The following is a 23084-nucleotide window of genomic DNA, read 5'->3' on the forward strand; positions in this document are numbered from 1 at the left end:
CTGAGAAGCCCAGAGTCTCTTTTCGTGAGATGCTAATCAAGTCTAAATCAACAGTAAAAACAACCAAAAGAAACACAGATCCCTTTGAGAAGAGTAATTTCTTTAAACTGCAACATTAATAAGAAACCTTTCAGGCAAAAAAAAATGCAAATGCCCTATAAATAAAAATTGTTCTTATTGGGTGACTGTTATTTACTATTCATTTTATTTTAGTTAACATCTCCCAAAAAGATGAAATCTGAGAGACTATAAATATTAACTTTTTATTCAAACTAATGTTCCAGTTAACATACACTGAGCCCAACTGGGGGAAAATGCTAGAAATAAATTGCATGTTGAGTAAGATGGAAACTCTCCATTTATTAACATTGAGTTTAATCATTATGTTATTTTTTGCAGTTCAGGGGATAGTTTTTAGTATGTAATTTCATTTGAAATAAATCTTTGAGCTATTTTAAGAGGTCCTTCTCAACTGTTTCTGAGAAGACAAAAAGTTCTATGTAAAAGACTTGAACTCCTATCAAAATCAAATAATCTAAAAAAGAAAATTTTATTTTATATGGCATGTCAGGTAAACATTACTTCTCAAAAATATAAAATGTAATGTATGTTACAGGCTGTCAAGTCGTAAAACCGACACCCCTCCACAAGTATAAAATAATGACCTTGGTCATTTATTCCTTGGAGGATTGCTGTGGTATGAATATCTGTGTCCCTCCCACAATTCCTGTGTTGAAACCTAATCCCCATTGTGATGGTGTTTGAAGGTGGGGCCTTCAGAAGATGATTCGATCATGAGAGTCTCCAAGTCCTCAGGAATGGAATTACATGTAGTGTCCCTATAAAAGAGACCCCAGAAGGCTCCCTCACCCCTCCGCAGTATGATGGCTGTCTGTGAACCAGGAAGTGGGTTCTCACCAGACACTGAATCTGCTGGTACCTTAATCTTGAACTTTCAGCCTCGACATAAATGTTGATTGTTTATAAGCCTCCCAGTCTGTGGTATTTTGTTACAGCAAGCGCGAACAGACTAAGACAGTCATGATTCTTTTTTTTTTTCTTTTTCATACAAGGGACTAACTATCTCCTTATCCTAACGCCCGCTGCCCAGTTGTCAGGTGTGAGGGAAAAGGCAACGTTCTCACGTGGCTAAGACACCCTTCGTGACCAGACATCGTCACCAGGAGTGCTGGATGACCAGGGGATGCTCACCTTTAAAAGTTATCATTTGGAACTCAGGGAGAAGGCCTAGAGCGTACAACTGCGGAGTATGACTGAGTCCCGGTGGGTGCAAACAAGCAAAACACTCCGCCCAACACACGTACACACACCAAGACCTTTATGTTTAAGGTATCATAGGTAAAATACAAAATCAAAATTTACACAGAAAATGTAAAGTCTTATGTGATAGCCAAAGTTGAATTAACTTCACTAATGGAAAAAATCCTATTTGATTTTCTCCTCTTTAATTGCAAGTATATACCCTTTGAGTTGACTAGAAAATCATTTCCATGAAAAAGTAGGATGCCCGTTCAGAATTAATGCTATGTTTGTAACTAAAACCACAGCGATTTGTGCAAAACGGAAATAGGTCCAGATCTGTCAAAAGGCCAAGTTGATATTTGTACTCTTAAAAACCAAGGTTATCTTTAAGTCCATAAATATTGATTAAGACTATATTAGAAACCCTGCTATTTTGAATTTTAAGTATATGGGTATGTTATACAAGTGATATATAGTGTACAAAACACTGTCAAAAACATTAAATGCCCTGAAAACTTAAGTATGATAAACTACTTAAAAATGCCTATCTTCTCACTGCCTTAAGAAACAAAGAGCACACATCATATTTTAGAAGATGCAGGAGTCATGGTTTATATTTAGCGGTGCTGTAAAAATGCAATCCAGAAAAAATGGTTTTAAGAGAAACGATAAAAAAATGCAAGTTCTCACATTGAGCCCTTCTGCCAGCCACTAGTATTGTTACCCAGGAGAGTGCCTACTCTCAGTTCCTTTATTTAACCAACATTTATTTAGTATTCATTAGATATGGGAGGAAAAAAAAAAGGTTGGATATGACAATTTCCTTTTCTACCTTCTTAAACAATCTGTTTAAAAATTTTATCCTTTTTTAAAAAAATAAAAATAAGCATTTGTGATCCTAAATTCTCCCTTTAAATGCTAATTCAGGTACATCCCACCAAAAATTTGATATGTGCTGTGTCTTCATTGTTGTCTGATCCCATATTTCCATTTGGATTTTTAGTATTTTAAGTTCATTGAATTTCCAGGTTAAGAGATTTTTGTAATGGTTATGTTTTTGTTAGCAATATGTAAATGCTTTAATATTCTAAAATATTATCAACTGCTGAAATGTTGCACATATGCTCAAAGAAAAGGGGGGCGTCCTGCAGTAGCTGGGTGCAGCGCTCAGGAGGCCAACTGCTCGCTGCTTATGATAACCTGCTTCGACCTCCGCGTTCGTACTGAAGGAGGTCTCAACCCCTCAGCGAGTTACGTTACCATCTCCCACTGTGGTGGGAGACTTCTCTTTGTAATTTCTTAATTCTGACAATTGTCTTTAATATATATTGAGTCTATGTTGCTAACAACATACAATTCTTAAACTACTATATCTTCTTGGGTCACTGAACCTTTTATTAAAACTTAGAGAACTGTTTTTTGTTTCTTTGTTTGTTTTTTGCAATGCTTTTTCTCCCCTAGAATTTTTATTTTATATACAATTTAAATGGTTTGAATAGTTCTCTTTTTTGTTAATATTTGCCTAGCATATCATTTTCTATTCTTTTACTTTCAATGGTTTTATTCTCTCATCTGTTAGGTATATCTTTTGTAACCTGAATAAAGGTGGATTTTATTCTTTTAATTCAGTCTAAGAATTTTTGTCTTTTAAACTTAAGTTAGTGCATTTACATTTAATTACATTACTGTTATATTTGGCTTTATTTCTAGTGTGTGTGTGTGTGTTGTTTTCCCCACTTTTGTCTATTCATCCCCCCTCCCTTTTATTTATTTATTTTTGATAATTTGACATCTGTATTTTGTTTTAATCCCTTGATTTGTTGTTCTAGATAATTAAAAGGCATCTTTAACTGAAAGGGTTTAACGTTGACAAGAGCTGGACTGAACAGATCCCTGGGCCAGGAATTGCTCCCAGGAGGTTACACGGGACCACTTCTGAGAAGGCCCCCATACAAGGTTCCATGATGAACTTGGCACAGGGACCCCTGACCTCGGAGGGTGTGGTTGTGTGCCTGCCCTGGGAGGAGAGGGGCTCCTTGACAAGGACGTCTACTGTGCTGCGCACTGCACAACGTTGTGCTCTTGTTGTCACTGGGGCTCGAGGCCTCCAACCTTCCGTAGTCACCCAACAGGGCGATGGAGAGGAGGCATGGATGCCGACAGTGCACACGAGACCCAGCCTTGAACCCACCAACTCATGGGGTTCAGAAAAGCCTTTGAGGAGAAGCAGCCCTTATTTCCTCCCAGAAAACAAATCACAGACGATGAGAGAGTCTGGAGCCAAGGCTCCCCCATCCAGCCCCTTCAGGATTAGGAAGTCCACCCTGCAGAAAGGCCTTCAGGGGGCAGAGAACGCGGGAAAGCCTTCTGCAGCTTCTGCATCCCTTGTCACACAGATAGGACTTATAAAAGCAGCCAACAGGATGCTTCCAGCAGAAGAAACACACTTGGTGATTTACACCATCCAGGTGGGAGCACCCTCAGTGCTGTCATTGCTTGAGGTTGTTCACTCCGGAGGGGCCCTAGGGGAGTAGCCTTTGGAAGAAAGCTTTTGTTCTTAATCATCTCCACCCACCAGAACATCCACAGAAGTGGGAGGGTCCACAGGAGGCGTGTATGCAAGCCTGCAGGGTCTACATTGCCCTCCCTGGTCTTCCTGGGCAGAGCTGTCTTCCCCGTATGGCCTATGACAGAAGCCAGCACCCCTCTGCCTCCTGGTTGTCCTGAGAAGCACAGCAGCACCCCCCATTTTGGCAAAGAGGGCGGCTCCCTGTGTCTCGCTTGCCTGTGACTGGCTTAGGTTCAGAATTGACCCACTGTGGACAAGGGGACCTGATGGGTATCTGCTGGCAGCTCACAGACAAGGTTCTCTCGTTTCATGGATTTGTTTCTGAGTCCGTACGTGACAGCTGCAAGGGCTTTAACCCGACCACGAATCACCTTATCCTGGAACCATGGCCTCAGTCTGCCCTGCTCTCCATGTGATGATAAAGGCTTTATTGAAAATCACATTCCATCTTGGGTGTCCCATTGGGGTGAGATGAAAATAGAAATGTTTGGCTGCCAGCTGCGGGGGGTGGTGCTTGGTGATAGCAGCACCCGTCACAGGGTGACATGGAGGCTGGGACTGGCCCTGTCCCCCTGTGGCCTCCTGTGCATGGCTCCTCTCAGGGCTCCCCAGACACACTGAAGGGCTCTGTAGAAAGAACCTTGGCTGGAATTCAGAGTTAATTCTGAGTGCGGAGCTCATCGTGGGTTGGGAGAGTTGTCTGCGGTACTTAGAGTGGTCTGGAAGGGTCGCAGGGTTGCCTTCACTCTCAGGGGAGTCTGCATTTGCCCAGCAGTGGGGGGAGGGGAGAAAGCTGTGTCCTGGGATCTGGCCAGGTGCCCACTATGAGACCTCTGGCGGCCGGCAGAGTAGTGCCCATGAGGGAAGAAACCCTGGCCGGGAGGCAAAGACAGAGTGGCCTGAACTTATAGGCTTTCGGGAGGAACTGGAATATTGACACGGTTTCTTTCACAGTGTTACTGGGGTCTCAGTGACATCCAATAAAGTGCACATGTATCAATTTGACAAGTTTTGACATACATATACAACCACGAAGACAACACCACAATGAACAATGTCTCACCCCAGAAAGATTCCCTTCTCATGCTCCTACCCAAATTCCTAGGCAACTGCTGATATATGTTTTCATAGATTGTGGTTTTCAGAATTTCACATAAATGGAATCATTGCAGCATCTACTTTTTTTCTCTGTTTGGCTGCTTTCATCAAGCACAACTGTTTTGAGATCCATCCATGGTGCAGCATGTGTCAGTAGTACTTCCCTTTTCATTCATGGCTAGAACACAGCTTGTTTCCCTACTCACCTGTGGTTGGACATGTGCATTATTTCCAGCTTGCGCTGTTCCAAACAGAGCTGTTATGAGTATTTATATATCAAAAACAAGTTTAATTTTAGCCACTGTCTTTACTTTTGGTGAAAAATACAAAGATCTTAGAATGCTTTAATTTCATGCTCCATGCTTGTATGCATTATTGACCAGCATCTACAATTACTCTGTATAAATGTATCCATAAATCAAATATTATCATGCTTATTGTTACATTTTGTTTGGGTTCATCCATATATTTTTTTTCCACCCTTCCTTCTCAAATTTCAAGCCTTTCTTTTGGGATCATTTTCTTTCTTTCTGAAATGTTTATTTAAAATATTTGAAAGGTTTAGATGACAGTAAATTCCCTGAGTTGGTTTGCCTGAAAATATCTTGTTGGTTGTTCTTGTCCTTTGTTTTTAAAAGATTTTTCTTCAATACATTTTAGCTTGACATTTATTTTCTTTCGACATTTTGAAGACATTGCTCCCGTCATGTGTCTTCCAACATTAATATTGATTAAGTAACAATCAATCGTCACTCCTAGGTAATTAATCAGACTTCTTCATCCAGCCACTTCTAGAACTTCTCTGACTTCCATATTTGGCAGTTTCAGTATGACTGAGTTGACGTGGTCTTTCATTTCATTCCTTGGGATTCATTTGGATTCTTAAGTCTTAAAAATTGTGTAAGGTTCTGTTTCATTATCTCTTTCAAGATTATCTTTCTGTCATTTTCTCTATTACGTACTTTCTTCTCGTAATCCAATATTTGAAATTTCTTATTCTGTCCTCCATGTTGTTTAGCTTCTCTGTTATATTTCAAATCTATTATATTTCCTGGCTGCATTTTGAGTAATTTTACCAGGTCAAATTTAAAATCTAAGTTATAATTTCTCTTTTACCTTTCTTACTTGCTGTTTAACTCATTTAGTAAGTTTTGTGTCACTTATTATAAATTTTAATTGTGGAATTTCTTGTGTGACTCTGTGCCTGCATGCTTATGCATGCTTAATCTTGTAATACAACTGAATATTTTTGATAGTCTTTCGTTTTTTTAATCATTTGTTATATGAACTTCCATTTTTTTAAAAAACATGGTAAGCATCCTTGTATTCTGTCCCTGACTACTTCAATTTCTGTATTCTTTCCAGGTTTGAACTCTGCTCACTCTGAATCATGATGGATTGTTTCCACGTGTGATTTTTTCTGATTGTTAGTTCATGCTCCTTGAAACATTGCCTGAGGGAAATATCTGAAGACCCATTTGAGAGTATGGTTTCCTGGGAGATTTGGGGTATGTTTCAGCCCAGATCCTAGCACTACCACTTTAAACAACATTCTAGGCTCTGGACTTCATGTGCTACACAGAAAAGATAAATACTGATTGGTCCCAAAGTCAGGTAAAGATGGGTTCGTGCTTCTAAATTCTAAGGAGTAACATGTTCACCTCTGTCTAGAGTGGAAACAAAATAGGCAATGATTCCTAGCAACTTCCTCTCCAGTTAATCTAACGGGGGTGCTACCTTCGTGTGCGATTCTGTGGTTTCATTTTCCACCTCGATGAGGCCTTAAACTCAGCTGTGACTCCAGTGTAGGTCCGCCCAGTCTGAGCCTATATCCCTTCATTTTATTGTGCCTGCAGCCTACACAGTTTCCTCACTGAAATCCAGCCTTCTCTTAATTTTTAGCATATAATCTTTTTTCTTACTATGTTGTCAGAATAGCCATTTCTTTAAAAAATATGCATTTGTAATTTAATCCAGATTTTTATATGATGTGTACTAAAAGGATTTTTCCTGCAAGGGTATCAGTTCAATGTGCTGTCAGAAATAGAGCTATACTATAACTTAGGGTATACTGGATTCTATGTGTTTATATCCAAAGTAAGTTGAATATTCATCAAGCAGCGGTCATGATTTTCAACTGCACACAACACAGTTTCCCTCTTTGACCAATTTGAAGCTAGATTTTAAGGGTGCAAAATGTTCTATTCTGCTGTGACTGAATTCTGCCGATTAATATCCAGGTACATGAGAGGCAGTCAGACTGTTAGTGATTGGGGGAGATTTTCAAAGGACCTCACGTTACTGTAAAGATGCTCTGGTGACCACTATGTTATACACACCAAAGGATATGGATCCGTCATCATCATTATTATTATTAAATGTAAGTACATCCACATAATATGTATACCGCAATATATACATTACATTTGTGTGTGTATATATATACATATATATATACACATACATATATAATTATACTTAAGAATTCCCCCCTATAAAATACATGCACTTTAATTTCATCCCTTCACAAACTTAGAAGATTGTATTATGCTCGCTATCTGTGAGTGACATAGGAGCCATTATTTTTCCTTAGGATTTGCATTAACAGAAATCAGCTAGTGGTCCCTGCCCTTACCAGAATGACTGTTACTGCCGCTCACTGCTATCTCGGTGTCCTTGCTGTCACCCAGCACGTTGGAGAGAGGAGACACACCTAACGATCTAGTTCAAACACGGTACCTGTTGCTGTTGACAGACTTTGTTCCGCAGAGAAGATATTAACTGCCAGCTGGCTGTGACAGTTTGTGAACTAACGTGGACCTTTGTGCCAGTGCCATAAGAGTATTTACAGCTCAGGAAATATATACCATCAGATTATGATGGACCCAGGGATTTTCGAGGTAAAAAGTATAACAATATACAAATTACAAACATGACCATAATAACAAAAAATATTTTTAAAATAACTTCAGTACTTGGTCTCTTTCCAGAAACATATGGCATATGTTTGCAAAGATAAAAGAGATTGTAGAGGTCAGAGGATGGTAATTCAAATAAAGAGCTGGTCACCGATACTAGAATTTCTAAGAGTCAACTATGGCAGAAAACTGCTCAAGAATGACAGAAAGCGATAAAGCAAGAAAGCAATGTTGAATGATATGGAATACAAATATAAAATATCATAGCGTCAGGAAAAAAGATCAACACTATATTTTTGTTATTTTCTTTGGCCAAGCTCTGAACTGGTTCTTCTTTCTATTTCATGAATATTACTTTGTGAGGACTTTAAATTGTCATATTTTAACATAGTCACCCCAAGTGTGTAAGTCTCTAGGAAAGTGACGCTGGAAAGCGATGACACAGGTAGAAGTTTTGGTGAATATTATAAACACTTTTGAATCTTGCAACACTTTTGGTGAGTATTATCAAATGGATAAAAAGTCGGCATTTTTGTCTCTATTGGAATGTCCTAGAAAACACTGAAATAGCTGTAATTAAGAGAATGGATTTCACCAGGTACTTACTGCTGTGGTCCCAGGGCAGTTTGGGAACTGGCATTCACCGCTCATCCGGTTTGGGATTAAGACATCTTCCCAGCAAGATGGACCCTTTGAGAAAAACAACAATAACAACAACATATCCTTTAATAGAAAATTCTCCCTAACACAGTCTCTCAAATCTGTCTCCTGACATTACACAATGATAATGCCATTAAAGTGCACACCAGTGATTATCAAAGTGGCCCATCGACCCTGGGAGTCCTCAAGACCCTTTTGGGGGATCTGTTAGCCAGGACTATTTTCATAAAGATACTAAGAGGATATTTGGGTATCACTCCAAACACATAGGTCGTTTACATGTAGTAGTCTGCCCACCATGGTTCAATTTAATTGTTTAAAAACTTAAATAATTTTCTTAAATTCATTGTAATTTCAACTGACTTTTACATGAAAACACATATGCAAATTCCACTCAGAAGGATTCTCCGGGGGCAGTAGTGGAACTCGAGGGGGAGGCCCAGCTGAAGGACTGCCTGTCATAGGTGGCAGGCTGAGCACACTTTTATATCCTTTGTCCTGAGACACCCTGTGGAATACAATGAAAACCTAGCAAACACGTAACACCAATGAGAACAGCACTGGTGGAGAAGGCACAGCCGTACTTTTCTGGAAATCTGAAGAGGCTAGAGCGGCAGGGCAGGGCCTCTGTAACCTGCAGGACCACAAGGAGGCAGGGACGCCACCAGGCACAGGGGGAGAGAGCAGAGCCGCCGACATAGAAAAAGTTACATTTTCATAAACAGAAGATCCTAGAATCTTCTAGAGAGGAATGTCAGCTCATGTGCTGGAAACGGACATCAAAATAGAATTTTAAAGAAGGAGCAATACCTTCGGAGCCCAGAGGGATAGATTTCAACCTACAATTCTCTATCTAGCCTAATTATCAATTAAGTGGAGAATGGTAAAAGGTGATTCTGGGATATGCAGAGAGTTGCGAAGTTTATTTGTGTGCCTGGGAGGAGTCGGAGTTTGGACGGATGCCAGCCAGCTTGACGGTCAGTGGAAAGTGGCCCAGCCCTGGCCCACACGCAGGTGTGACTGGGAGGGGGCTGGGTGCACTCCCGTAGCTTGGAGGAAAGGAAGAAGGAGAGAAGGGCAGTGTCAGGGAGGAAGCTGAGGACCAGGGCTGTGGTCACGGTGATTTTACTCCCCAGGACATCCAGACCACACCCGAGGTCTAAGCTAGGAGTGAAATCGGTCTCCCCCGTCAGCACCGGGACCACCCACTCCAGGGTCCAGCCCAGGCCCCTGACCGTCCAAACCAGTGAAAACCTGGACGGCACACACGGGTCCCAGCCGCTCCTGCCAGCCCACAGGAGGTCGGCCCTCTTCCTCCTACACCAGCACAACGTGCAGACACATACTATGTGAGAGAAAAGCCAGGGAGCAGAGGGAATCTGCCAGACTGAACACCTACCTTAGAGACGTACAGAGACTATTGAAACCAAGCCTCCAAAGGAGCTACGTTTTCAACACACAGATCATGAAGCCAAAAGCCGCTGCGGAAACTGGAAGGAGTAAGTGACTGCAGAAGAGTTCCCAGAGCCGGCCAGAGACAGTGGTCCTCTGAGAGGCTGCTTCCAAGGTGGGCCCTTGGCTGGGGTCTGGGAATTTGGATTAGGGGAGCCCCCACCCCCATGCTCTTACTGCTACACAGGGTTTGTAGCCTCTAAAATGTCTGTGCAGACAACGTGGTTTGTGCTGATCAGCTTCCTATCCCCATGCCGGGAAGTGTGGTAAGCGCTAGGACAAGTACACAATGACCGGCCCCCAGTCAAAGCCCTGGGCGGTCACAACTCGTGGCTAGAGGGACAAGTGTGTCCTGTGTGACCCTGCTGGGAGAGGACTCCTGGAAACTGGCCTGTGGTTTGCTCCAGACTTCACGGGCCTTTCCCTTGGCTGCCTTGTACCCTCTTGCTGTAAGAAGCCTCCACCACATGTCTGTACAATGAGTCCCAAGTCCCTCCAGTAATTCTCCATGCGAAACCGCCCTCGGGACCCACCACCCAGTGAAATGTGATTAATCATCAGAGACGTTCTCTTTGCTACACAGAAGAATCAGGGCTCAGGATTAAGATGCATTATGGGGAAGAAGGAATTTCACTCTCTGTGCACCTCCAAGTGTGGGGTATGCGATTCTAATATACTGCAGTCAGAATGATATAAATAGTTACCGGAGGACTTTGAGGTTATGTAACCACAGGTATATGTTATGCAGCTTGGACGATATAAAAGTGAAGATACGAATGTTACAATTGGAAGGCCGAGGTGGAGCTGGGATAGCAGGCGAAAGGGGATAAACACCCTCACCTGACGAACAGGTGCTCTTTATGACAACAACTTCCACATCTTTGATTTTTAAACGTGTGCTCATATTCACTTGATAAAAATGACAAATGCACTGAAATTGAAGCGAGGCAAAGAAATGGTACTAGGTCCTCCCTCACATCCATTCGCCTCACTTTTCAGACAGTGGCAAATTCAGAGGGGTCCAGTGTGGCCAGAATGCAGCCTCCCACGTGACACTGTCCTCGTACGAGGAACTAGAGAGTAGTCTTCGGATTTCTTGGCTGTGGGTTTTTTAATCTGTTTCTTGTAGGCAGTGGTTTGTCCTACCTCCCGGACACCATCAGTCAGCCAGCTCTCTCTGACTTTCAGACAACCAGGAAAAACCTCAGCGCCCAACTTAACGGCCACTAGCAACTTTCTGTAACTTATAAATATTAGGTTTCCTGATATGACCCTTGGCTTCATATCCTTTTCCTTGGATTATTTTCCTTTCACTTCTTTCCTCATCTACTTTAATTTTTCTTGTTTTTAGTCTCAATGTATCCTTGCAAGCTTGTCAAATCCGTGCGTAGTGAGGTAGGGTATAATGAAATCACCGTGAGGATCTCATGACATTTTTTTCCAACTCTCCAAAATTACTGACAGCTCTTACAAGAGCCACTTGTCATGCCCCCCGCCCCACCCCCCTGCCGGAGGGAGCAGTGGTTGTCCTCAGAGAGCACAGTTGCCACTGGCAGGACGGCTGTGATAAGCACTGGCTGGTGGGGGCTGACGACGACACCTGAGGCCCTGAAAAGTCTGAGTTTAAGAGAAACCTGTCTCCTGTGGATAAATAACCCTGAACTAAGCAGGGACACGTTGTTTCCACCCCTATCAGCATGGGACAGCTTCTTCTGACGCTGGCTGGGGAAGCACTGACCTGTTGACAGCGCTTGTCATGGTAAGAAATGACCTAACACCACCATCAGGTGCAGAGTTAGGGCCTGCTTGCACTTCACTGCTCAGAGCAAGATTTCCTGTGTCAAAGGATGAAAAGAAACTTCCTCTGCATATCACAGATCTGTTTTCTCACGCCTTAATTTTTTAGTCCAAACTAAAAAAAAAAATTTATGTAAACAACTCCTATAATTAATTGTCACATAAGTTACGACTTTATCTGACAAATCTTTGTGTTGTACGTGGAGATTATAGAAAAGTCATTCACAACTTTCTTCTTGATCTCAAATCATAACAAAATAATAAGTAATAAAACTTCACAGAATTCCACTGGCTATGGAATTTAACAATGAAATGTACGTGCTCCTTATTCCTATTGAATGCTGCAACTATCCTGAAAAGAGAAACAATTCCCCAGTGAGTTTATGCCATTACAAAGCAGGTTTAACTTTGCTCCTGTCCAGTTTTAGAAAATAATAAACTGTTCATTGGTTGTGTTTCAATGTTTCCATGGTTAAGGAATTTATAAATATAGGAGTAAGAACAGTCTCCAGACTCTGAGATTAGAAAGGACTGAAAGTCACATGGCAGCAAAAGGCAACTGTGGATTATAGACTTTTACCTCTGAACACCTGACTGCAAGTCCTAACTGCAAGTTAATTCTATAGGAAAATAGAACATGACAGACAACCTAAAGGAATTCACTACTCACGCATTAGCCAATTGTTTCTACAGATTCCTTAAAACAAAAAGAGAGTTATTAGAAAGCGAATTATAAATTTTAAAACAGAAAACGCCTCAAGAAGCCTCCACTAGTCTGGTCCTTGTAAATATTTTTTATTCCTGATTTTGACACTGCACTAATATTAACCCTCCATTTGAAACTATTTTACATGGGGCCCAGGGAAGCAGAAGAGGAAAAGAATGATTTGGTGAATGCTAGACACTCAGCAGGGAGTAACGATCCTAATACAATTAATGGCAACACTGTGTCCCTGCATTGGTGGAGAAATGTTTACAAAGCATTTTCATGGGCACAGACCTTGATTCCCAATGAAAACCAGTTAGAGCTCTGCCCCAGGGAGCCCTGAGACCCAGGCTGATTATTTGTTTCTGTGTCGGGGTACCCACACAACTGTTTCCTAAGAAAAGCCTGACCCCCATAGAAGTACTCACTGGCTTTCCTATTCATGTACAGGGGCGGAGCTTAAGAGCAACGTATTCTCATGGAAGGGTAGCCATTTTTTTCTTACACTGATTTGTTAAGCATAAAAACAGGGGTCTTCCTTGATTTTGTTACATAAGAGTATCTGAAGTCCTTGCTATTATTGGAAAAAATAGCTACATTTGAATAAAAGCTTGGTCCCAGGGCTGGGTGGGGCTGGACAGGTCAGCTCCATTCTGCTCCGTACGTTGTCAGCCAGGACGGCTCAATAGGGCCTGAAGGGTTCACTGTCAAAAGGCTCATCGGTATGGCTGACGAGGTGGCGCTGCCATCAGCCCAGCGCACTGCACCCACGTCCACGGTTCTTCTCAACGAGGGCCTTCCCGGGGCCGCTGCACTTTCCTACAGCAGGGCAGGTGTTTTACAAGAGGGACAATCCTAAGAGAGAGCAAATGCAAGCTCCCAGGTGCTTATGACCTGACCCTGGAAATGGGCCCGATGTCATTTCCACCATATTCTTTTGGGTCAAGCAGTCCCAGGGCCCAGATTCGTGGGAAGAGTTGGTGTTTGAAGAAGAGAGCTGTCATGGCACACTCTGTCCAGGGTAGGTGTGGCGCTTCACCAGAGCAGATTGGACACCTTACACCTGCAGTTCTGTACAGCTACCCATGTTTCTCCCCGTGTCTGGTTCTGACGTGGGCTTTTCTCACTGTACTCTCAGCTCTGTTCTGCTTTCTGACAATACAGGCCCATTTAGATTTCCTTTCATGTCTATTCAAAATACCTGATTGATATATTTTTCTACTAAAAGATTTTAAACATTTTCAATATTAGGAAACACACTGTGATGCCCTGGATATGGTTTATAGAGACAAAAATAACACAGGGACGCTAATTCCGTGTGTTCTCTGGAAGCCCATTAGGGTCCCTGACTGTTTTTCTCTTGGCATAGGCGCCAGCAGACAGTATGTGCACCCACGCGCACACTCGCCAGTGGCTTCTGATTGTTAATGGAGTCTCTGACTGCTAAACGGCTCTCTTCAGCTTCTCTAGAATTTGAAGCCTCTGCCATGGGAAACCATTTAAGACACATTCATAAGACATATTCACTCGATGCTAATTTTAAGTCACTGACGTCATTAACTCGTTCAACACATTATGTGCCAATAAAAGACAGGTATTTTGCTAGACTGCAGATGAACACTGAATGACACCTTTTGAGGTAGGAGGATGAAAGTGAACTAAACAAGCAATCGATACACAGATTATTTGGGGGTACATAGGAGGGACCCCTGACCTAGACTTTTGGAAGGACTCTGCGTTTAAGTTGAGACTTGAGGAATGAGTAGAAATCAGACAGGAAGAGGAAAATTCCACCAGAGAAACAGGATTATGATCAGGGACAACCCCTAGGTTGGTTTCTAGGATATAGCTCCCCAACAAGACATTGATAATTAATCCATAATACCTCATTAATTCTGTACATTCTAAATACGCTAATCTAATCTATAATACTACAATAGTATGCTTCAATGAAGTATACCGTTAAATGTAATATTATGCAAAGCACTGATTTCAAAGCAATGGGGATGCAAGATGATAAACAATGTTTCTATACTTTTGAATCAATGGACTGTATTTCAAATCGAATTGCCATTAGCAGCCATGTAACGACGAAGAAGTTACTCAATCAGAACATCCTTTCTTATGTGTAAAGTGAGAATATCAATTATACCTACATTACAGGATTGATGGTTAAAGGAGGTAAAGTACTTAGCATTATACTATGCACATAGCTACAGTTAATATTCAATAAATATTAGAGGGTGCTGTGGAATAACCATAGTACAAGGAAAATGTGATCATGGAAAAAGCACCCAAATGCACAAAGAGAAGATCTAAGTTCTACACATCATTTCACTAGAGTTTAGGCTAATCAAGTTAACAGCTCTAGGCCTCACTTTCTTCTCTGTATTGTGGGTAATAAGGGCTCAGGGTCAAATAAGATGAAGAATGAGCTAACTGAAGGGAAAACCCACTATAAACTCTACCAGGCTGTACAGATACCAGTCAGTGAAGGGACAGTGGACCTGTGTGTGTTCTTGGACTCATACGTTTGCCTCACGGTATACACCAAACACAATGCCCCTTCCAAGATGAGGAGACACTTAGTCCCTAACAATGTAGCCGCCACTGCGTCAACTATTAACCAGAGCAAGCGTGGATGCCTGTACGGCTTCCACCAGGCTGCCGGGTTAACCCAACAGCTGTTTCAACAGAGTATCTGCGCTGGCCTGGGAGATTTGCCCCAAATCCTGGGTTACTTCTGTAGCGTATACAACACCGTTTGGCATCAAACACGTTTCCTTCCACTAACGAGAATGTCCTTTACACAAAAAGCAAGTATTTCATAACCTAATACTCAATAACATACTTTTCCCTTCCAAGAAAATTATTACAAGAAAGCAACATCCCAGCTCTTTAAAAAATCTGCATTGCTGGACGTGATCCCACTCTTGGTCTACTGCACTACAGCTCTGTGGAGTTTTGACAGTCAATCACCGTCATTATTTATTGAGAGTCTCTTCATGGAGGGTGCCATCATGCTCAATGCGTTAACTGTCACACAACGTGCTTATTCCTTCCCGATCTCCAGTCACCAAACTATTCAAAACCACAGGATGCTGTCCATTATGTCACTGAGTGTCAACAGCTGTCCTGCAGGCACATTGCGGTAATAGCAGATTGAAACAGCAATGATATTTTTTGTGCTATTTCATAGAATTTAAACAATGGAGACAAATAAAGACTTAGAGTGATTCGCTTTTACTCCCTCTTAACTGATTTAATTTAGGACAGCCACGTGATTATCTTCATCTGTTCCAGCTCTCTTTGCTAAGAATAATCTTGCTCTTGCACGGAGGAAAATTATCGCAGCTCCGATGAGAGGCAGTTTCAGGCAGCACAATATGTTTCGAACTGTTGAGAGGGTAGCTCTCATTTCAATTCAAGGCATGTAAATCTATTTGAATAACAACATTTATTACCATGTAAAGCTTCCTAGTTATCTCAGCTGGCTTTAAATCTTGATAATCATGATTGGACTGGACCATGCTTATTAAATGAGATAAGAGGTTTATTAGATTTCTAGCGAATGCATAGATACCATCATCATATAAATATTATTTAGTTCTCAAAATAAAACTCTATGGATAACACATCACGTTTGGATGTGAACTGTACTAGTCTCAATCGCCAACTGGCGCTGAACTCAATTGGCTGCCTTTTGTCAAGAAAGGGAAAGAAAGAAATAATATACCTTGTTTCCCCGAAAATAAGACCTAGCCCGACCATCAGCTCTAATGCGTCTTTTGGAGCAAAACTTAATATAAGACCTGGTCTTACATTATGTTAGATAAGACCCAGTCTTATAGTAAAATAAGACTGGGCATTATATTAATTTTTGCTCCAAAAGATGCATTAGAGATGATGGTCGGGCTAGGTCTTATTTTCGGGGAAACATGGTAAGATAATGGTTAAAACTATAAAGAGATCCTAACTTCATGAATTTGTCTGTTGCTTCAATGTAATTAATTGCCTGGGAAGATGTGTCAGGAGGGTAACTGTCTCGGCCAGTTCCCGAAAACTCCACATTGGGCAATGGTGTCCGTGACACATGCTTATAGAACTTAAGTGGGCAGATAGGAACTGGGCCGGGACCATGAGGGCAATGAACTAGGACAGGCCCCCCTCAGGTATTAAACACGTATGGGATGAGCGGGTGCCGGAAACCCAAGGCGCGGTTATGTATCTAAGCAGCCCTTCTATTCCCGTGAGCAGGTATTTAGTCTGGAGTGCCGGCACCTGGGCAGGGTTCTGATTCTTGCCCCTTACAGTCCTGGGCTTTGCAGAGCACAAAAGATCAAGGCCTTCTGAATCATCATCATCATCATCTCCCCAAAACAACAAGAACAACAACAACAAAAACACAAATGATTCTCGGCCAAAGGAAAAGCCAGTTTGTCCTTGGACGTGGAGGTTTGCAGACTATTTTTTTTTTCCCCCACCATGGTCCAATTTAACGTGCATTGAACATCTGTTCTAGTTTATGAATGTGCTTCTGGACCTTTTCATTTCAAGATACTTCTACCATTTCCTTTCTTTCTCTCTCCTTTTCCTCTACCTTCTTCTCCCTGACTGGTATAAAAAAGGTCCAATCACCTCCAAAAAAAATCACTCCAGTCTATCATTTCTGGCCTAAGGAAAGAAGGGAGAAAAAGTCTTCCTTCTTGATTAAATCCATCTAATTTTGTGGTTATCTGACCTTTCTCAGGATAAATTCAAACCGCTGAAGTTCACCCAAAAATATTTTCCCCCCACACCTTCCCATAAGAATTCCCCCCTATTATTATTTTATCCTTTTTTCTCTCCTTCAGTTCAATATTTTTGACTTAATAAAACTAACTTATCTAAGACTCTACTTTCTGTTTAGATTTCTTTCATTAAATGAAGTGGGAAAGACTGTTGTTAAAGAACAAAGTAGATAGATCTTGGTTATAAATCATTCAAATTCTTAATTTCCTTAAACGGTATTAATATTTATCTCCCTGCATTCCTGCCTTTGCTTGGACTGGGCCCCCCATCTTCTGGCAGCCCCTCACTCGCTCATCGGTGCAGCCGTCCACACGCGTCTCCGTGATCAGGGATGCATCTCCATCCAGGGGGCAAGGGCGGGCCGCCCACCTGGGGCGTGGACGCGCTGCACGCTGCAGGCTGGCTTCCCCAGGGACCCCGACACACCGCCGCCTGTTGACCCGACATGCACTGCCCCACTGGTTCCACGGCACAGCGGGGAGGATACAGTTAATTGACATTCTAGATCCGTGAGAACAGCAGCAACTGCTTTCCTATGAGCACAGCTGCGCTGGAAACATCAGTGGCCCATTGTATGTCAGACCCACACGTAGGCTGTTCTTCCGTCTGCCAGGCCATCACAGCTTAGTTCTTCCACTGGCTTGGAAGCAAACCCAGTCCCACTAGCCGCAAAAGCACCGATCTGCCCGTTCCCGTTCCCAGGATACCGAAGCTCCACTTCCCTGCAGCCCTACAGGGTTTCCACTACCCCACATGGGCTGGCCACATCACGGCTGCCTGGGACTTTTGCTCATTTTACCCCCGGAGCAAGATTAAGGCAAGTAGAACCCAGGGACCTGGTCAGGGCCTCTTGTCAATCACTTGTGATCGTTAGCTCCGCATTCCTTCACAAGAGCCCCTGCCCTTCCTTTCTACCAGGAACTACTCCACGAACGGACAGCTTTCAACAACAATGAAAAATCTAGGATAGTTTATGATAAACAATGAAATAAGACCTTGCTTTAAAACATTCATTCTTTATTCACAGGACTACATCTGTCTACAATAATTTGAAATCGGCCTCAGACTTGCTGGTTTTTTATGTTAACACCTCAAATTGGCTCCCTTTAAAATACATATGGTATCAGCCAACAGATCAAGGGTTGCTGACTTCTGAAATTCAATATTCTCTCACTTCTAGGAGTTTGAAGTCTCATGATTTCATTACATGCGCACAGCTGTTGAAATGTATTCAGCGTATTCCATAGCTTACAACTACTGATTATGATTCTGGAAACCAGTCTGCCAGCTAAGGCACGCTCGTACTTGATTGTACTTGATTTTGATACATGCCACGTTACTCACAGAAGTAACTGTGACATTATTCAGGAATCAAAAGGCAAAGGGAAACGAACAGCATGTTTCTCCCCCAAATTAGGCTCTGGTTCAAGGAAATACTTCCTCAAAACTATGTTACTTACTTTTAGCTAATTTAGGTCACATCTGCCATTACTTAACCCGTGGCCAAGAAAAATAGTAATATTTTAATGGAAACTTAAAGTCAAATTTTTCCAAGCCTTATAATAAAGCCACTTTTCTGGATAACTTGGCAGGATGTCTGCTTTCTGCCTCAAAATGACTAAGCATAGAGAGCTATCTTGAGCATTCATCTTGGTAATGACAAATAATGTATTAGAAATAAATACGTGTTCCTAAAAATGCATAAACTTATAAAAGGACTTCTGTTTGCTTGTGTGAATCAGATAAGGCCGTTACAACTGGAGACACATTAAGTGTAAGGGATAGTGCTATTATGCAAGTTTCCAGATTAATACTTGAAACAAAATAGGGCAAGATCTGATGTAGATAGACTCACCATCAGACTCTCCTCTATACCCTCGCTTCACACAAAATCACAAAGCCAGGTGTGACTCAACCTCTTTTTTGAAATCTTCAGTGGTTGGCAGACTGGGAATCAAGCTGTGAGTGAAGGCCTGGCAACCATGAAGGAGGTAGAAAAGTTAAAATAAAATCCCAAAGCTCAGCACTCAGCTCCTTCCTAAGACACAAAGAGCTGTTCACGACACAGTCACCCCTGGCGGCCTCGTTCCATTAGAACAAGGTCAAGTTCAAGGTACAAGGGAATGGCAATGCATAGTCTAAGGTCTCCAGGAAATGGCAATCTGTTGGAAAAGCAAGAAGAACATTCAGGAACAATCAGGGACATCACGAGACAGAACAGGAAGGTTTTCCAGCTCAGAGTGAATTCTCATTCCGTCAGTCTTGTCTTCTCCGTGTTTGTTGATGTTGTGTCCTTTTTGCTAGACCAAAGCCACCACCTTATTTTGAGACCCTATACTGTCTTTTGGATGGTTGCAATAACTTGTTAACTAGTGTTCTGTTATCTATGTCAGTTCTTTAAATGTTTCCTCCACACATCTGCCACAGGGGATCTGCAAACACCAATGAGTACCTGACCATCTCTTGCTCAAAACCCCCCAGGAGCTCCACCCCAGGCTCAGGACACTCTCTGCTCTGTTTGCTAACATGGCTCCTGCAGCCCTTTCTGATCGCACCCCTTGCTTCCTCCACTGATTTTTAGCCATCCCTATATATAAATCCACAGGAATGCTTACAAGAAAACATACCGTGTTTCCCCCGAAAATAAGACCTAGCCGGGCAATCAGCTTTAATGCGTCTTTTGGAGCAAAATTAATATAAGACCTGGTATTATATTATATTATATATTATTATATTATATTATATATTATTATATCATATCATATCATATATCATATCATATTATAAGACCTGGTCTTATATTATAGCAAAATAAGACTGGGTCTTATATTAATTTTTGCTCCAAAAGACGCTTTAGAACTGATTGTCCGGCTAGGTCTTATTTTCGGGGAAACACAGTAGTCACATGTTCTTTTCAATCTCTTGGACCTTTTCTCTGTTTAGAAAATTCTTTGATTTTCTAGTGTCTGTCAATAAGAAGGTCTGAGGATATGCTGGAGAACACTCATAGTGCTTTTACAGAACCAGGATAATGTTGCATTTCAGTTCTGCCTATGGGAAAGCAGATTCTTGTATTTCTTTATCAAATATGCCTCACACACTCTCTGCCATTGCAAGTACATATCTCTTAAAGTCCGGTTATCATCTTTGCTTTGCTGCTGGAAGATTACCGGCCACTGCATCCACTTAGGACTCTTCTCAGCTGTCACAGCTAATGGAAACCAAAGTTCCTTTGCAGCAAATGAAGATGCAGAGTAATGGTCACCATCCTCCATGTTTACTGGAATCTGGTGATTGAAGTGAAATCTAAGAGAGAATGTACTAGAAAAAAACAGAACACAGAACAGCAGTCCTGGAGTCTGTGACTCATCACTTCACATATGAAGTTGTGCCCTTGGGCAAGCCATTTAAATTCTACAATGCTCAGATTTCTCCAGGTGTAATGTAAGCATTGATATCAGATTTACGTACTCCACACGTTTGTTGTGAGAATAAAACAACAGCAACGATAGGAAAGGCACTTTCCTAACTTTAAAACATCCTGTGATGTTAGTGTTGTTGTTTTTTCCACATGAAGCCGTACCTGAGAATCGCAATATAAAGCATTGTGCATGCTACTCTATGATAAAGGGGTAGAAAATCTACCTGATCAGAGTAACAGGCAATGCCTGAAAAAACACACTGCCATTACTATATCTTTCACCATAAGAACTACTTACATTTCAGGTTAAAGAAACTCTGACATACTCTACCTACTAAAAGCACCTGCACTGGATAACTGTAATTTAAATATTAATTGATAGTATCTAAAAAACAGAGAAGTTGGTATTTCTTCAATTTTCTGAGATTTAATGTTAACACCTAGTGGTTACTAAAATCACCATCTGTCCAGGGATACAAAGAATCTTAATATAATTGAAATTTTTTAAAGAATTAAAACAATGAGTGAAATGCACATAAATTCCAATAATAACGAAAATGATAATTACAATATCCATTTAATTTTTCACAAGGATTAAAACTATTAAATGCATTGTATTCATATTGTGCAAAATATCTGAATAACTATTCAAAGTTTTTCTGTCCAAATTTAGAATATAATACGTACTCTAAAGGCAAATCAGAGAATGTTTTTCAATTCCACTTGAAGTTTGTTCATATGTCTATTTATGTACTGGAAAGGCAGCTACATACATGGTGTCCACATGTGTAGAGTAAGCCTTTAGAAGAAGCTGTAGTGTGGGTCCAGGGCGAGGCCACAGATTTCGGTTACCGGCGTCTCTCAACTAGGCTGTGGGAGTTTGTTCACATGTAGTAAAATTCCTACCAACCGTGGTTGTAGCAGGAAGGTATGTCTGTGAAGCGACCTGAGAGGTGTCTAAAGGCCTGCCACGAAACTTTAGATACCATTGTTTTGTGGTATTTGGATATTAAGAATAAAACTTACATGAAGATCAAAAAATCATGGTAATAAACAAATTCATGAGCTTAACATAACAATTGTGTCATAGCGTTGCAGTAGCTATGTAGACGACTCGAGACCTCGCCGGGTTATTGATGCTTTTAAAAATGTAATTTATACGAATGCTATATTCAATGAAAGTATACATTAATCAATTTCCCTGCGTTGTGCTACTAAGTGGATTATTTTGTTCTCTAGTTGTGGGCAGCTAGCATCTCTGTAGTGCATTAAAAACTTTCAAGCTTAATTATAAGACAGAAGACAGTTACTCAACAACAATACACAGAAGCACACATGGGACAAAATATACAAGTGTCTGGACTGTCGATAGCCTGGAATTACTACGACGAAGCCAAATTCCACTTAACGGAAAACAGAGCCTCCGGAGTCCAACGTTTTTTTAAAAAAAGGTCTAAGGTGACAGGCTATTCTATCACCACCAATTGCTATGCTAGGACAGACTGGTTGATCAATGTCTTTTGTGAATGTGCGCACACACACACACACACACACACACACACCTCACATAACGGGCCAGTGGGAATAGGGACACAGCTGTCTCAGAGGACAAATACTGATGGGATATAGGACAGAAGCTTTAAAATCCCACAAAAACCAAATAGTTGTTAAGTGTATGGGATATCAGAGGGGAGGGAAAGAAGGCTTTTAGCCTATGTATAGAAATTGAAATCATTCTAGATTAAATCCTATGATGTTGTAGAAATAGAGACTGAGAATAAGGCATTGGTCCCAGATACAAAAACAGGCGAGCTGAAATCAAGGGGGTGATTATATTATAGATCTGATTTCAAAGTATTTTTATTAATTACATTAATTTATATTAACTAATAGCCTTTATATGTGATTTTAAATAAGAAATACATATTACATCATTCAGTCATTCAAACATTCATCACACATCTACTATGTGTCAAGCTCTGTGGTAGGCGTTAGAGATCAAAGATGAGTATCATTCAGGACCACACTCAAATATTCCATAGCTTAGTGGAGGACATAAAGATGCCAGATATCTGACAAAGGAATGTATAATATGCTAAGGGGATTCCAATAATGGAGAGATCAACAATAATTTTGTTTCAAACTTAAATAACTGTCAAAAGCAAATGGTACCCTTACCAATCGAAGGTGGAGGTTGTTAAAATATTTTCCATTTATTTTCAACTCAAACTTGTAAAATTCCAATAAAATAAGCATTGATGTGGATTACTTTTTTTTTTTTTTTAAATCAACTGGAGAGTTGGAATAAATAGTTGATTTGTTGCAGGCTACATCTTCATTTTACTGCTCTCATCACTGCCCACCCTAGTCTGAGAGTATTTTTGTAACAAAATTTTACCAATGTTTTCA

At 41.2% G+C, this 23084-nt stretch overlaps 1 protein-coding gene across 2 annotated transcripts in view; it reads right to left on the minus strand.

Annotated features, from left to right (window-relative positions):
- PRKN (parkin RBR E3 ubiquitin protein ligase) overlaps positions 1–23084 on the minus strand; it is a 1123097-nt gene that overhangs the window by 557433 nt on the left and 542580 nt on the right. For both annotated transcript variants that reach the window (XM_033103449.1, XM_033103448.1), the window contains exon 5: positions 8455–8538. In XM_033103449.1, coding sequence (XP_032959340.1) covers positions 8455–8538 — 84 coding nt within the window. The remainder of the gene's footprint in view (positions 1–8454; positions 8539–23084) is intronic.

This window comes from Rhinolophus ferrumequinum, chromosome 3, assembly GCF_004115265.2.
Source record: "Rhinolophus ferrumequinum isolate MPI-CBG mRhiFer1 chromosome 3, mRhiFer1_v1.p, whole genome shotgun sequence".
Classification (NCBI taxonomy): domain Eukaryota; kingdom Metazoa; phylum Chordata; class Mammalia; order Chiroptera; family Rhinolophidae; genus Rhinolophus; species Rhinolophus ferrumequinum.